This window comes from Dryobates pubescens, chromosome 13 (genome assembly GCF_014839835.1).
Source record: "Dryobates pubescens isolate bDryPub1 chromosome 13, bDryPub1.pri, whole genome shotgun sequence".
NCBI classification, from domain to species: Eukaryota; Metazoa; Chordata; class Aves; order Piciformes; family Picidae; genus Dryobates; species Dryobates pubescens.
Window position 1 is genome coordinate 21,429,680 of NC_071624.1, and position 15,974 is coordinate 21,445,653.

A 15,974-nucleotide genomic window follows, 5' to 3' on the forward strand; every position below is an offset into this window, starting at 1 on the left:
AGTGCAGCGTTCCCCGCGCCGGCCCCCGGCACGGCTGCTCGGCGGGGAGCGGCGCTGCCCCTCCTCACTGCCAGCGGACAAAGCGCAGGGGCAGCGCCGGTTCATTACCCAAGTGACACAAACAGATGGTGCAGGCAGCCTGCCGGGGAGGCACCAGGCAGCCCCGTATCGCTTACACCATCACCGCCAAGGCATTTGGCAGGCCTGGGGGTGCCGGAGCGAAACGCACTGAATTTTCCCCCTCCTCCGGGCGCTGCTCTCTCTCAGGGGCTGAGCCCAGAGCGCGGCAGATGCTGGAGCTGCTCTGCAAGGGGGTCCCGTGGGGGCCAGGTTGCACTCGCTGCAGCCTGCAGAACGTGCCTGGGGACACGGGGCGGGGGGGAAGCAGAGCCGCAACAAGAGCGGCTTTCGGGGGAGGCGAGCGCTGCAGCTGGGCCCGGCCAGAAGCCACGCAGGGACCGACTGCAGCCCGCAGCGAGGGTCGGGCACCGGGCTGGGGGCACCGGGCTGGGGGCACCGGGCTGGGGGCACCGGGCTGGGGGCACCGGGCTGGGGGCACCGGGCTGGGGGCACCGGGCTGGGGGCACCGGGCTGCACGCCAGGACCTCCCGAGGCCGCCACACGCCCATGTCCGCACGGCAGCCCCCCGGGCACGGCGCTCGCCCCTCCGTGCGCCGCTCGCTCGCCCGCCCGCCTGCCGCAGGCTCTGCCCCGAAACCGCGGCAGCGGCGAGCGCAGCGTGACGTAGAGTGACGTACGGCGACGCGCAGGAACGTGCGGTGACGTGGCGCACGTGCCGTGACGCGCCATGACGTGCCGCGACGTGCGGGCGGGGCGGGGCGCGGTGTGGGCTGGAAAATGGCGGCGCCCTCGGCCCCGCGGCCGCCCCGGCCCCGCAAGGAGCCGCAGCCGCTCGTCATCCCGCGCAGCGCCGCCGAGGAGCAGCGCCTCCGCCTTGAGCGGCTCATGAGGAACCCGGTGAGGGCAGCCGCCGGGCCGGGAGGGGGTAGAGACCGAGCCACACCCCCCCCTTCTTTCTCCGCAGGGTCTGGTAGGGAAGAGAGACCGGCTTACACACGCCCCGCAGCCCGGGAGGCTCCTGTCCTCCTGAAGGAGAGGCCGGCTGGCCCCCGCCCCTCCTGCTCCTCGCGTCCGTGAAGGGAAAGGGCCTGACACCGCCACCCCCTGCTCCCTTCTGTGTGGGGAGAGGCCGAGTCTATTCTTCCTCCTTCTTCGGGCCTCGAGGGGAGGGGGACCGAACCCACCCCCCGGGGGCTGTGAGAGGCGAGGGTCTGATCTCCCTGTTCCCTTCCCCGGGTCCTTGAGGGGGCGAGAGAAGAAACCCCCACTGCGGGGTGTGTGAGGGGAGAGGAACCAATGCTCCTCTGTGGCTCTGTAAGGAGAGAGGGACCGACAGCCACCCCACCTCCATTCCCCCTCCTCCCCAGGTCCGTGAGGAAAAAGGCACCGACCCCCCTCTTTCTCCCCATGTCTAACACCACTGTTCCCCGCATCTGGGAGGGGACCAACACTGGGTTGCCATGGGGGGAGCGGCACCCATCTACCCTGGGGCTCTGTGAGGGGAGGCAATCATTGCCCTGGATTGGCTCCCGAGACCTCTGCCTGCTGGTTTTAATGACCCTGGCTCCTCTAACCGGTGTGTTTTGATCCTTGTTCTGAGGAGGAGGAGGTGTTTGGCAGTTGGAGACTTACACTCTCTCTCTCTCTGTTCTTCCCCTGACCTTGCACCGTGTGTTTTCCTCCCCTGTCCCTCATAGCTCTGGCAGGGAGGGTGCACAAATGCCTTTCACCTCTTCCCAGACTGCTGCCAGTGGGGGTAGATGCATTGTTTGTGAGTGTTTGAGGTGCTGCCTTGCTTCCTTCCAGCTCCCATGCTGAACAGAAGCACAGACAGCTCCCAGTCCTGCTGGGAGAGGACCACAGGAGACCTCCTGAGTCCTCTTTGCTGCCTGCTTCCCATCCCTGCAGCGGGGCCTCCTCGCAGTTCTGCCAGCTGGTGGCAGAGGCTGCTGTGCCCCACACCACTTGTCCCACTGTGTTTTAAGAGTGCAGGCTTTGCTCCTGGGAGCTCACTGCTGGCTGCTGGGTTTGTTCTTGCAGGAAAAGACTGTGCCAATTCCTGAGAAGCTGAACGAATGGGCGCCGCGGCCTCCCCCGGAGTTCGTCAGGGATGTGATGGGTAAAGCTTCTTCAGCTGCCTCCCTAAACACACAAATGTCTTCAGCAGAGAAGGCCCAGAGAGGGGTTTGCTGCTCATTTTGCTGCAGAAAAGAGGTGTGAGGTCCTACCATCAATAAGGTTGGAAAAGAGCTCAGAGATCATCAGGTCCAACCTCTCACCCAGCACCATCTGATCAACTAAGCCATGGCACCAAGGGCCTCATCCAGGCTCTTCCTAAACACCTCCAGGGATGGGGACTCCACCACCTCCCTGGGCAGCACATTCCAGGGGCCAATCTCTCTTGCTGTGAAGAATTTCTTCCTCACCTCCAGCCTAAACCTCCCCTGGCACAGCTTGAGACTGTAGGTGCTCAGGGAGGGAGCTGGCAGCTGCACAAGGAGCCTGACACAAATCTGCTGCTTACACTCTGCTGTTTCCTGCAGGGATCAAGTGTAGTAGTTGTGTAAATTCCATCTCCAGAGGTTGTGTCTTTTCCCCTTCATCCTTATTGATGAGCCCTTTCAGAAGCTGCCTTCTCCTTGTTTCAGAGCCTTGGCCTAAAGCTTCAGAGTAAACTGCTCAGCTTCTTGCAGCTCCTCCCTGGCTCTTTCAGTGAACTTTGCTGTGTTCCTGAGCTGAGTGTCTCATTTTCCTGGGAGCTCCTGAGGTGCTGGCATCCTGTTGGTGCTCAGCACCCCCAGCTGCCTGGGTTGCAGGGCTCAGGCTCTTCTCTGAGGCATCTGTTGGGAAATGGCTGGCGGGGGGGGGTGGGCAGTGAGTGGAGTGTGCTATTGAAAGCTCCTGTGAGGCTTCCACCTGCAGCCTGGTGCCAGGAAGAGGGAGCAAACAGTATGAGCAAACAGTCCAAAACTGTCTTGCCTGGGCAGGTACCATCTGAGGAGCTTTGGCATCTCTCTGGCGACCTTTGGGTTTTGGTGTGAAATGCCAGAAGTCATCCAGCAGCAGCCCCGCTGGGATGTTTGAGCTCATTTCTGCCTAGCAGAGAAGGGGCTGTGCCTTTGATCCCTGCTTTTGTCTGTACCTCAGTGTCCAGCCAAGACTGGATTCTCTCCAGGGAGGGTAACTGAGCAGTACAGACTGGAGTGAGCCCTGAGTGTTTGGGCTTGCAGCTCGCTGTGGCTTTCGGCTGCGAGCGGGTTGAGCTCGCGCGAGACGAGGCCTTGGCTCTGGGCCTGGCTAACCTCCACCTTGCAGTGCCCTTTGGTGTCCTGGCCCTTAGCACCTGGCTGGGGGCATCTGGAAGCAGCTAGTTGAGGTTTTTTCTGGTAGGCTTAACTGCTCTTTGCTGCAGGTTCCAGTGCTGGAGCTGGGAGTGGGGAGTTCCACGTGTACCGGCACCTGCGGCGCAGAGAGTACCAGAGGCAGGATTTCATGGATGCCATGGCTGAGAAGGTCAGCAGAGCTTTGCAGCTTTCTTCCTCCTGACTGTTGGATGCTCATTACAAATCTGTTTGTCTTTTCCCTCCCCCACCATAGCATCACAGTATCACTCAGGGTTGGAAGGGACCACAAGGATCAGCTAGTTCCAACCCCCCTGCCATGGGCAGGGACACCCCACACTAGATCAGCCTGGCCAGAGCCTCATCCAGTCTGGGCTTAAACACCTCCAGGGCTGGGGCCTCAACCACCTCCCTGGACAACCCATTCCAGGGCTTCACCACTCTCATGGGGAAGAACTTCCTCCTCCCTTCCAGCCTGAATCTCCCCACCTCCAGCTTCATTCCATTCCCCCTAGTCCTAGCACTGCCTGAGATCCTGAGCAGTCCCTCCCCAGCCCTCTTGTAGCCCCCTTCAGATACTGGAAGGCCACAATGAGGTCACCTCAGAGCCTTCTCTTCTCCAGACTGAACAGCCCCAACTCCTTCAGTCTGTTCTCATAGGAGAGGTACTCCAGCCCTCTGCTCATCCTCATGGCCCTTCTCTGGACACCTTCCAGCACCTCCAGATCCCTCTTGTCCTAGGGGCTCCAGAACTGGAGGCAGTACTCCAGGTGGGGTCTCACCAGAGCTGAGTAGAGGGGGAGAATCACCTCCCTGGCCCTGCTGGCCACACTTCTCTTGCTGCAGCCCAGGCTCTGCTTGGCTCTCTGGGCTGCAAGTGCACACTGAGAGCTCCTGTTGAGCTTCTCCTCCCCCAGCACCCCCAACCCTCTCTCCTCAGGGCTGCTTTCCAGCCAGTCCCTGCCCAGCCTGGATTTGTGCCTGGGATTGCCTCCACCCAGCTGCAGGACCCTGCCCTTGGTCTTGTTGAACCTCATGAGGTTGGCTTGTGTCCACCTCTCCAGCCTGTCCAGGTCCCTCTGGATGGATCCCTTCCCTCCAGCTGTCTGCTGCACCACACAGCTTGGTGTCAGCAGCAAACCTGCTGAGGGTGCACTCAGTGCCACTGTCCATGGCACCCACAAAGATGGTGAACAAGCCTGGTCCCAGGACTGATCTCTGAGGGACTCTGCTTGTCCCTGGCCCCCACTGGGACATGGACCCATGGACAGCCACTCTCTGGGTGCAGCCATCAAGCCAGTTCTATATCCATCTAGTGGTCACCCATCAAACCCATGTGTCACCAGCCTGGAGACCATCAGAGGGCTGGAGAGCCTCCCCTCTGAGGACAGGGTGAGGGAGTTGGGGTTGTTCAGCCTGGAGAAGACTCTGGGGAGACCTCAGAGCAGCCTTCCAGGGGTCTTCAGGAGAGCTGGGGAAGGACTTTGTACAAGGAGTGACAGGACAAGGGGTAAAGGCTTCAAACTGGAAGAAGCTGGATTGAGGTCAGACATGAGGAAGAAAATCTTCCCTAGGAGGGTGGGGAGAAACTCAAATAGGTTGCCCAGAGAGGTTGTGGAGGCTTCAAGCCTGGAGGTGTTCAGGGCCAGGCTGGATGAGGCCTTGAGCAAGCTGTGCTGGTGGGAGGTGTCCCTGCCCATGGCAGGGGCTTGGAACTGGAGGAGCCTTAAGGTCTCTTCCAGCCCATTCTATAGTACTGTGATTTTAGTGTAGACTGTGACCAAGGTATGGCATGTGCTCATTCCAGCAAAGACTGGATGAGGAGTTCCAGAGGAAGCTGGAGAGGAACAAGATGATTGCAGAGGAGCAAACGGCCAAGCGCAGGAGGAAGCGGTGAGTGCTGCCCGGCCCTGGGAGCCCAGCCCGGCCCCGGGAGCCCGGCCCGGCCCGGCTGCTGACCCGGCCCCGGGAGCCCGGCCCGGCCCGGCTGCTGACCCTGCCCCGGGAGCCCGGCCCGGCCCGGCTGCTGACCCGGCCCCGGGAGCCCGGCCCGGCCCGGCTGCTGACCCGGCCCCGGGAGCCCGGCCCGGCCCGGCTGCTGACCCGGCCCCGGGAGCCCGGCCCGGCCCGGCTGCTGACCCGGCCCCGGGAGCCCGGCCCGGCCCGGCTGCTGACCCGGCCCCGGGAGCCCGGCCCGGCCCGGCTGCTGACCCGGCCCCGGGAGCCCGGCCCGGCCCGGCTGCTGACCCGGCCCCGGGAGCCCGGCCCGGCCTGGCCCGGGAGCTCGGCCCGGCCTGCATGCTCTGCAGGGAGCTGTGGCTGCAGCAAGCAGCTCAGAAGGCTGCCTGTGGAAATCAGAGAATCAATAAGGTTGGAAAAGACCTCAGGGATCAGCAAGTCCAACCTCTCACTCAGCACCATCTGATCATCTGGCACCAAGGGCCTCATCCAGGCTCTTCCTAAACACCTCCAGGGATGGGGACTCCACCACCTCCCTGGGCAGCACATCCCAAGGGCCAATCTCTCTCTCTGGGAAGAATTTCTTCCTCACCTCCAGCCTAAACCTCCCCTGGCACAGCTTGAGACTGTGTCCTCTTGTTCTGGTGCTGAGTGCCTGGGTGAAGAGACCAACCCCAACCTGGCTCCAACCTCCCTGCAGGGAGTTGTAAAGAGCAAGAAGGTCTCCCCTGAGCCTCCTCTTCTGCAGGCTAAGCAACCCCAGCTCCCTCAGCCTCTCCTCCCAGGGCTGTGCTCCAGACCCCTCCCCAGCCTCATTGCCCTTCTCTGGACACATTCCAGTGTCTCAATGTCCTTCTTGAGCTGAGGAGCCCAGAACTGGACACAGGACTCAAGGTGTGGCCGAAGCAGTGCTGAGCACAGGGCACAAGGACTTCCCTGCTCCTGCTGGCCACACTCTTCCTGATGTAGGGCAGGATGCCCTTGGCCTTCTTGGCCCCCTGGGCACACTGCTGACTCATGTTCAGGCAGCTGTCAATCAGCACCCCCAGGTCCCTTTCTGTTTGGCAGCTCTCAGCCACTCTGCCCCCAGCCTGTAGCACTGCCTGGGGTTGTTGATCACCTTGCTTCATGTCACTGCCTGATTCTAAAGGTAGCTGTTGGCTGGGCAGGCTCTCCTGGCTTGGTTTGCTTCCCAGGCCATCATCAGTGGGATGGCTTTGGACTGGTTGAGCTTTTGCTGCCACTGTGACGTGGGCTGCACTGTGTGTGTTCTACCCATGGCAGGGAAGGTTTGTGTGTACAGCCAGCTGAAATAACTGCCTGAAACAGCTGGCACCAAGCAGCTTAAATGCAAGGGTGGGGGCTGCTGAGTTGGGTACCTGTGTGGCTTTGGGCTAGCAGAGCATGGTGGGGCCTGATGCTGTCCTCTGTGAGCACTCCAGGCAGTCTGAGTCCTGCAGTGCTCACTGGTGGGTGCAGTGCTATTGAAGCCATCTGTTGCTGCCTACCTCTTTGAAAGCTCTGGCAGGTCACAGATTGCATCAGGCTGGAGGGGACCCTCCAAGGTCACCTTGTCCAAAATCCCTGCAGGCAGCAGGGAGATCTCCAGCTAGAGCAGGCTGCCCAGGGCCACATCAAGTCTGATCTTGAATATCTCCAGGGACAGGGCTTCAACCACCTCCCTGGGCAGCCAGTACTTCCCCACTCTCTTTGTGCACTCCTCCTGGTGTCCAACCTAACTCTGCCCTGCTCCAGTTTCAAACCATTGCTCCTTGTGCTCTCTCTGGGGCAGGTCTGGTAAGTTAGGTGGAACAGCTGAAAACTGCTAAATCCATCCCTGCCTTAGCTCTAGACACAGTGAGACAGCTACAGGGTTGATACCCTCTGGAAATAGTCTGAGCATTGTAGCACAGAGAGCCAAGAATCCAAATCCCACCATGCCTTCCAGAAGCAGCAGAGTACCACAGCCTGGCTCTCTCAGAGGCTCTGACCCTGGCATCCCCTCTCTTGCTCCTTTGAGGATTTCACATCTTGGAGCTTGAGAGCTGCTGCTGAAAGGCCCCTGCCAAGTGACTCACTAGCCACAGAAGTGCACAACACTCTCACTGTTGCCATCTCATTTGAATGTAGTGAGGCCCAGCAGATGGCCAGCAAGTAGGATCTGGCCTGCTGCCTTTTCCCTGCCTGAGATGGAGAGCAAATGCTCCACCAGCACATGCTGCCTGAGCACTGACACCTCCTTGGCCCCTTTTGCAGCCTAAGGGTGGAGGTACCAAATGGTTCTGCCCTGCAGGAGCCTCTTTAACTGCCCTCACCACTCTTTCTCTGCTGTGCTGACCAGACAGGTCCAGCACTTGGCTTTTTGTTTCAAGAGAACTAATTCATGGTGTTGAGAGAGAAGCAGGGATTCCAAGTTGCTTTGCCCTCTGTCTGCCATTGGATCACACACAGGCTGGGTGAGGAGTGGCTCCAGAGCAGCCTGCAGGAGAAGGCCTTGGTGGGGTCAGGTGGTGACAAACTCCCCAGGAGCCAGCAGTGGTCCCTGGCAGCCCAGAGCCAGCTGAGTGCTGAGCTGCAGCCAGAGCAGGGAGAGCAGCAGCACAGGGAGGGGATTCTGCCCCTCTGCTCTGCTCAGCCCCCACCTGCAGCACTGCCTCCAGTTCTGGGGGTCCCAGCACAAGAAGGACCTGGAGCTGCTGGAGAGGCTCCAGAGGAGGCCATGAAGATGATCAGAGGCTGCAGAACCTCCCCTGTGGGGCCAGGCTGGGAGAGTTGGTGCTGTTCAGCCTGGAGAAGAGAAGGCTCCAGGGAGACCTCACAGCAGCCTTCCAGAGCAACCTGAAGGGGCTCCAGGAGAGCTGGGGAGGGACTTTGGACAAGGGCTGGGAGTGCCAGGATGAGGAACAATGGCTTTGAGCTGGGAGAGGGGAGACTGAGACTGGAGATGAGGAAGAAATTCTTTGCAGTGAGGCTGGGGAGACTCTGGCACAGGTTGCCCAGGGAGGCTGTGGCTGTGCCCTGCCTGGAGGTGTTCAAGGTGAGGCCTTCTGGTGCTGAACATCTGCAGGGAGGAGGACATCCACAAGCTCCCTGGGCAGCCCAGGGAGCTTGTGGATGTCCTCCTCCCTGGAGGTGTTCAGGGCCAGGCTGGATGAGGCCCTGAGCAACCTGTGCTGGTGGGAGGTTGGATTCTTCAGGGCTGCTCTCCAGCCAGTCCCTGCCCAGCCTCTCTCAGTGCTTGGGATTGCCCTGCCCCAGCTGCAGGACCTTGCCCTTGGTCTTGTTGAACCTCCTGAGGTTGTCCTGGGCCCAGCTCTGCAGCCTGTCCAGGTCCCTCTGGATGGATCCTTCCCTCCAGCAGTCAGCTGGACCACACAGCTTGGTGCCATCAGCAACCCTGCTGAGGGTGCTCTCAGTGCCACTGTTCTTGGGAGATTCTCCCTATCCCACTTTGGTTGCTGTGCCATCATGGCAGGCTTCAAGCACTCCTTTGGGCTCAAACCCACCAGAGACACAGCTGGGCAACAGAAACTTAAAGAGTTCTGAGTTGGCTCTTGCTGAATTTTCCACTTGGAAGCCAAACTGAAGCCCAAACCCTCTCCTGAAAGCTGCTGTTGCAGGCTGCCTGTGGCCTTGCTCAGTGTGTGCATGTGCAGAGGCTTTCCAGTGCTGCCTGTGGCAAAAGAGTCTTTTGGGGTTGTGGTTTTCTCTGTTATTTTTTTTGCTTTGCTTTGTAGCCAGAAGTTGAAAGAGAAGAAACTGCAGGCTAAGAAAAACAAACTGGAGCAAAAGAAGCAGGAGAAAGGTCAGTGACATTTCACTTCTCTGCTCTCAAGGCTTTGTTCTTATCCCCACTTGGAGCCTTACAAGGGTTTGTGCCCACCCCCTGCCCCCAACCTGCTCAGGAGAGGGGTGGGAAACACTTCAGCACTGAGTCTTAAGCCAACCTGAAGACTCTCTTTGAAAGCCATCTGTGGTGAGATTTAACCTCCCAGCTCCTTTGGCCTGTTTGGGGAAGGCTTCTTTTGCCTCTCAGCTGGGGACATGTTGGGGTCCCTGTTGGCTGTGGGTGTTTTGCCCCATCTGTCCTGGCAAGCTGCAGGTTCAGCAGGTTGTTCACAGCAGCACTTTGCTCCTGGGCTGTGCCTTGGCTTCTTAAAGTGTGTTTGGAAAGGTGCACAGGAAAACAGGTGGGGAAATGGCCCAGCAGGAAACTTGGAGTGTGAGCAGTGGAGCCCCTGTGGTGCCAGCTGTTCCACCCCACATCAAATCAACACCAAGCACCTGACTGCCTTTGGTCCTCCCCAGACCTACCCTGCAGCAGTGTCACTTTGAACAGGCTGCTCAGGCTTCAGGGCTCTCCTTGCTTCCTTCCAGTGAGGGTGGTTTTAGTTTCCTCTTTCCAGCAGTGGCCCTTTGTGTCCTGTGCAGTAATCCAGAGCCTGGAGATGACTCCCTGCTCATTCTGCTGCAGCAGTGCCTTGTCTGACAGCTCCACCTTAGCTCTGCTCTGCTGTGCAGGGTTGGATCTGTTCCAGTTGAACTCTTGCCAGCTTCCCATTAGAAACACAGGAGGACAAATTAATCATTAAGTTAATTTTCCCTTCTGGCAGCACATGAATGGAGCAGGAGGGATTCATTTGGTTGGGGGGTGAGTGAGGGCTGCTTTAGGTTGGTTCTGTGCTGGTTTGCCTTGTTTTGGGGTTGTTTTAAAGTACTCATTTATGAATTGTGACTGGGAAAGGGAATTGAAGCAAGGAGCCAAAGTGCTGACTGGGAGGGACCAGAGTAAGCCATCCCTGCTGGGAGGGAGCAGGGCTGGAGCAGGGGCTGGTGCTGTGCTGTGGCACTGCCAGGTCCCAGTGCTTTGTTCTGCTCAAGTCAGTGATCTTCTGGAAGCCAGAAGCCAAACTCCCCTGTCTTTAGAGCAGTCCTTCACAGAATCACAGAACCCAGCAGGCAGGGGCTGGAAGGGAGCTCTGGAGATCATCCAGGCCAACCCCCTGCTCCAGCAGGGCACCCACAGCAGCTTGCCCAGGAGTACTGTGCCCAGGGGCAGTTGGAAGCTCTCCACACAAGGACACTCCACAACCTCTCTGGGCAGCCTGCTCCAGGCCTCCAGCACCCTCACAACAAACAACTTTCTCCTCCTCTTCACATCCAACCTCCTGGGCTCCACTCTGTGCCCCTTGCTGCCCCTTGGCCTGGCCCTGGGCACCACTCAGCAGAGTCTGGCCCCAGCCTCTTGCCCCCCACAGCTCCTTTAGCTCTTGCTGAGCATTGCTCAGCTGCCCTCTGGGGCTGCTCTTCTGCAGGCTCTCAGCCCCAGGGCTCTCAGCCTTTGCTCCTGCCAGAGCTGCTCCAGGCCCCTCAGCAGCTTTGCAGCCTCCCCTGGATTCTCTCTCCAGCAGTTCTCTGTCTCTCCTCAACTGGGGAGCCCAGAACTGGACCCAGGACCCCCTTGGCCTTCTTGGCCACCAGGGCACATTGCTGCCTCACGGGGAGCTTGCAGCATTTATCTTGAAGGAAGCAGCAAGAATAAAGGTTGGTGGTGATGCACGGGAGCTGCGCGGCGGTGTAGACCCCTGCAGGTACCGAGCGTGGCCGCACGGTGGCGCCAGCGCGCTGCGCCTGCCCGCCCGCAGCTGGCTGCCGCTGGCCGGAGCTGAGCAGGGGGCGTCGCGGCTTCAGGAACGGTGAAGGCACCAAGAGGTGGTGGCAGCAGAGTAGTGGCTCTTAGATGCAGGCCTCCCCTGGAGCCCCTCCTCATCTCCAGGGTCTGCTGTTTAATTTCTAGTAGGTGCTTTCTGGTCTTTGTGAGTTTGCCGTGAGCCTCCTTAATCTTAAAGTCACAGAGTCGTTTAGGCTGGAAGAGCCCTTTAAGATCATTGAGTCCAGCCATGCCCCAGCACTGCCAGGGCACCACATGGCCCTCAGCACCACATTACACACCTCTGAAACCCCTCCAGGGATGGGGACTCCTCCACTGCCTGGGCAGCCTGGGCCAGGCCTTGACAACCCTCAAGGGGAAGAAATTGTTCCTCATGGCCAACCTAAACCTCCCCTGGGGCAACCTGAGGCTGCTGCTTATTGTCCTGTCACTAGTCCCTTAGGTGTAGAGCCCAGCCCCCACCTGGCTCCAGCCTCCTCTCAAGGAGCTGCAGAGAGCAATGAGGTCTCCCTCAGCCTCCTCTGCTCCAGGCTCAACACCCCCAGCTCCCTCAGCTGCTCCTTCCCAGCCCTGTTCTCCAGACCCCTCCCCAGCAACTCTAAGGTCTCCCTGGAGCCTTTTCTTCTCCAGGCTGAACAGCCCCAGCTCTGCCAGCCTGTCCTCACAGGGGAGGTTCTCCATTCCTCTGATCATCTATTGTGGCCTTCTCTTGACCTGCTGCAGCAGTTCTAGGTCCTTCTTGTGTTTGGGACACCAACACTGGATGCAGTACTCCAGGTGGGGTCAGAGCAGAATAGAGGGGCAGAATGTCCTCACTCATCCTGCTTCTCACACTGCTTTTGATGCAGCCCAGGCCATGGTTGGCAAAGCCCTGTGTATCTGGGACTCCTTGGTGGTGAGATATTTAAGAAGGAAGCCCCATGGGAACGTGTTATCCATCTGTGCTAATTAATGTGACCTAATAGGCACAGGTTTGCTGAGCCCCTGAGACTGTTTGGTTGTGAAAGACCTCCTGAGGAAGCCCCCTGGGGCCATGTTCTCATTTCACAGCATCACAGAACTGTCAGGGTTGGAAGGGACCTCAAGGCTCAGCCAGTCCCAACCCCCCTGCCATGGGCAGGGACACCTCACACCACAGCAGGTTGCTCACAGCCACCTCCAGCCTGGCTGCAAACACCTCCAGGCAGGAGGCTTCCACCACCTGCCTGGGCAACCTGTGCCAGGCTCTCACCACCCTCCTGGGGAACAACTTCTTCCTCACATCCAATCTCAATCTTCCCCATTTCTAGTTTTGCTCCATCCCCCCCAGTCCTATCCCTCCCTGACACCCTCCAAAGTCCCTCCCCAGCTTTCTTGGAGCTCCCTGCAGATCCTGGAAGGCCACAATGAGGTCTCCTGGGAGCCTTCTCCTCCCCAGCCTGCACAGCCCCAGCTCCCTCAGTCTGCCCTCATCGGATCTCCTCCTGTTTGTGTTTTCAGACCCCAGCCAGCCTCAGGAGCGAGGCAGCAGCGAGGACGACGACGAGGACAGCAAGGAGGAGGAGGAGGAGGAGGAAGAGAAGGAAGATGATGCTGAGGAGCCCAGTTTTGTGATGGGCAGAGGCTGAGGGCTCGCAGGGCCAGCTGGCAAGCACTGTTCATCGCTTTGATCCGCAGGAGCATGGAAGCTTTCATCTCAGCCAAGCAGAAGCCATCGGCCTGCACCACATCTGCTTCGCGGTGAACGACCTTCACCTCCCGGGCCCGAGGGATGCTGACAGAGAAATGCCAACTGAGAGAGATCTCCTTTATTTCCTTCCTTGCTTGTGGAACTGCTGTGCAGCCTGCCCTGAGCTCGCTCTACAGACTCGGCCCACGAGCCTCTGGCCACCCCAGAGGGCTTCCTCGCACGGCCCCGGGGCGGTTTCGCTCTGCCTGACAGCTCAAACATATCCCTTCCCATTTAAGGCAAAGAGTTACTGTGAGGGCTCTGTGGTCTGCTGCTGGCCAAGCTGGGAGCAGTGGGCTACACAAAACAAACAAACAAACAAAAAAACAACAAACAAACCAAACAAAACCACACACAAAAAAAAAAACCAAACAGAAAAAGTCTAAGGGAAGAGTTTAACCTAAAGTAGAAAAGTGGTCTGGAGCCAGACCCTCCTGCACTGTGAGTGTTCTGAGTTGGGGCTTTTGTATGGGGTCACCTCTAACCCAAAGAAAATCAGTTTCTGTTGCTAGACAAGTCCTCTAGATTTTTAAAGCAGGATCCCTTTTCTATTGCTCAAAACTTGACCCTCTTTACTTTTCTGCCCTGCTCTTTTGTAAATGAATAAAGGGGACGTGTTGGATTGTTCTGTCTCCCTCTTTCTTCCTGGAGGTGGTGTCAGGCAGCACTGAGGTGCTGGCAGTGCTGCAGGAGAAAGGACAGAAAGACCCAAGTGCTGTGGGGCATGTGAGAGTGCAGGCAAAAGGAGCTGGCTGCATTTCCTGCCCTCCTTGCTTTTGGATTGGAACAATGGTTTGGTTTGGTGTTTTTTTAACCAAAAGACTGTGGCTGTAAAGCCTCCAAAGCCTGGGGCAGAAAGGCTTGGAATGGAATGGCTTTGCTTGCCTTCAGCTTCATGCAGTGACACTTGGCCTTTCTCTCTGCTTTGGCCTTGGGGTTCCCTCCTAGGAGCCATCACCTCCCTGTGTGTGTTTCTTTGTTGGTGCTTGACTGAAGTGCTTAGGCAGTGGTGGTTTTATTTGTAACTTGGGTGTTGTCTTCTCAGTGTCTCTTTGAAGTGCCTGATAGCTTTCAGACACACTCACCTGTCTGAGGAGCAGCTGGGGGTGCTCAGCCTGCAGAGAAGGAGGCTGAGGGAGGCCTCATTGCTCTCTGCAGCTCCCTGAGAGGAGGATGGAGCCAGGTAGGGGGTTGGGCTCTGCTCCCAAGGAACAAGTGATAGGACAAAAGGAAATGTGCTGTTTAGAAACAGGCTTAGGTTGGGCATGAGGAACAATTTCTTTCCCTTGAGGGTTGTCAGGGCCTGGCCCAGGCTGCCCAAGGGCAGTGGTGGAGTCCCCATCTCGAGGGGTTTCAAAGCCATAGAGATGTGGTGCTGAGGGCTATGGTTTGGTGGTGCCCTGGCAGTGCTGGCTTGGTGGTTGGACTCCATGATCTTCAAGGTCTCTTCCAACTGAAACAACTCTGTGATTCTCTGTCAGGACTGTGCTGCTCCTTCCTCTCAAGCCTTTGCCAATGCCAAATTATTCAAAGCAAAACCAAGTGAGAGAGAGAAGCTCATTTTAGCTTTAGCCTTTGCTGAAGAGTGCTGCCAGGAGCTTTGTCTGAGCTGACTTTGTGTCACAGATCCTCAGTGGTGGCAGCATGGTGGCAGGGAGGCTGATGTGATTTAAGTGCAAGTGATGTTGGTGTTTTGTTGCCCTGTGCAGAGCCAAACACTTCAGAGCAGGTAATCTCTGAGCTTCAGGGTCCACATCTCTACCACTCCCTGGGTTAGGGATCTGCATGAACTTTCCTGCTTCATCTCCAGGTGCTTTGGAGCAAGTTGTGACAGTGTTTACCTCTGGAGCACTTCAGCTGCAGATCAGATGTTGTGCACTTGTTGGTGTTTTCCCTGTGGAGAGGAAAATGAGTTAGGAGAAACAGAAGGAGAAAGTTGTTTGTTGTGAGGGTGTTGGAGGCCTGGAGCAGGCTGCCCAGAGAGGTTGTGGAGTGTCCTGGTGTGGAGAGCTTCCAACCCTCCCTGGGCATTGTGGTGCTGGGCAAGCTGCTGTGGGTGCCCTGCTTAAGCCAGGGGGGTTGGCCTGGCTGATCTCCAGAGGTCCCTTCCACCCCCCAGCATGCTGGGATCCTGTGAACTGCTTTACTGAAAGCCCCCTTAGGGCAGGGGAGCCCTGCTGGCAGGTCTGATGTGGATGAGCCATGAAGATGTTGTGCTGTTCCTTTGCTTTCCTGGATGGAGCAGTGAGAGTGTCACAAATAAACAGTGACTGTTCTGCCTCTGAGCTTGTCACTCTGAGCTGAGTAACTAAATGTTTGTGTCAGTGGAGCAGATGCTACTGCAGGAGGGCAGACTCCTCTTACTCCTGAGGCAGATGAACTTGAGTTTGTCCTGGTGCCATCCTGCCTCCTCTGGACGCCATCATTACCCGTCCTGAGTTACTCGTGCTCTTCCTTCTCTCAGAACTGAGCTTGGAGGTGAAATCCACAACAAACAAGATGAGGTGCTGCTGAAGGTGGCACCTTCCTCATGGCCCTTCCTGCTGAGCTGGCCAAATGCAGCAGAGGAGCTGCAGGTGGGGTGGGTGTTGCCAACAAGTCCCCTGCGTGCTTGTGGCCGTTCACATCGCTGCTGGAACACAGAAGCTCTTCAAGAGAGTGTCTGGAGGGATGTTTCGTCATTAAGAACAAATGCCAGTGCTCTCTTATCTCCAAACACGGGAAAAACATCATGCCTGGAGCATAGGAGAAGTGCTCCCACATGTAGTGACACGAGAAACACCTCCAGGGCTGCATCTCCTTCCAAGTGCCACACCGAAGGAGCAGCAGTAACGGAAAGGCTTTGAACTGCCAGGGAGTTTGACCCGCTTATGTTGGGTTCCTGAGCTGGATTCTCTCTGAGGGGAGTCCCTCTCCTTCCTCTGCTGGAGGCTCCTCCTCAGGAGCTGAAGTTTGCTGCTGTTTGATCTCCACCTGCCTTCCTGTGAGCCTGGCAACCTGCGGCAGCGGGATTCACCAAGCTCAGAGGTGAAAAGCACCCTCGGGGGCACCCCTCAGGGTCACCAACTGCTCGTCAGTTGAGTGTGGAGTTAGGGATTGTTTTCTGTTGTCCTTTCCCTCCCCTAGGCAGAAGTGAATTCTGAGGATGGGGTTCCCCTGTGATAACACCTTTGAGCTCTTTCTTTTTCTCTCCTTTTCAGGGCAGCTGCTCCTT

General features: G+C 58.0%; 1 protein-coding gene across 1 annotated transcript; it reads left to right on the forward strand.

Moving 5' to 3' along the window:
- The first annotated feature begins 834 nt into the window (after positions 1–834).
- PRKRIP1 (PRKR interacting protein 1) lies at positions 835–13,066 on the forward strand. The gene is made up of 6 exons (XM_054166448.1): positions 835–978; positions 2,122–2,200; positions 3,494–3,594; positions 5,230–5,315; positions 9,119–9,186; positions 12,532–13,066. Exons 1-6 carry the CDS (start codon positions 859–861, stop codon positions 12,657–12,659), a joined length of 582 nt encoding a protein of 193 aa, XP_054022423.1. The 5' UTR covers positions 835–858; the 3' UTR covers positions 12,660–13,066.
- The last annotated feature ends 2,908 nt before the right edge of the window (positions 13,067–15,974 follow it).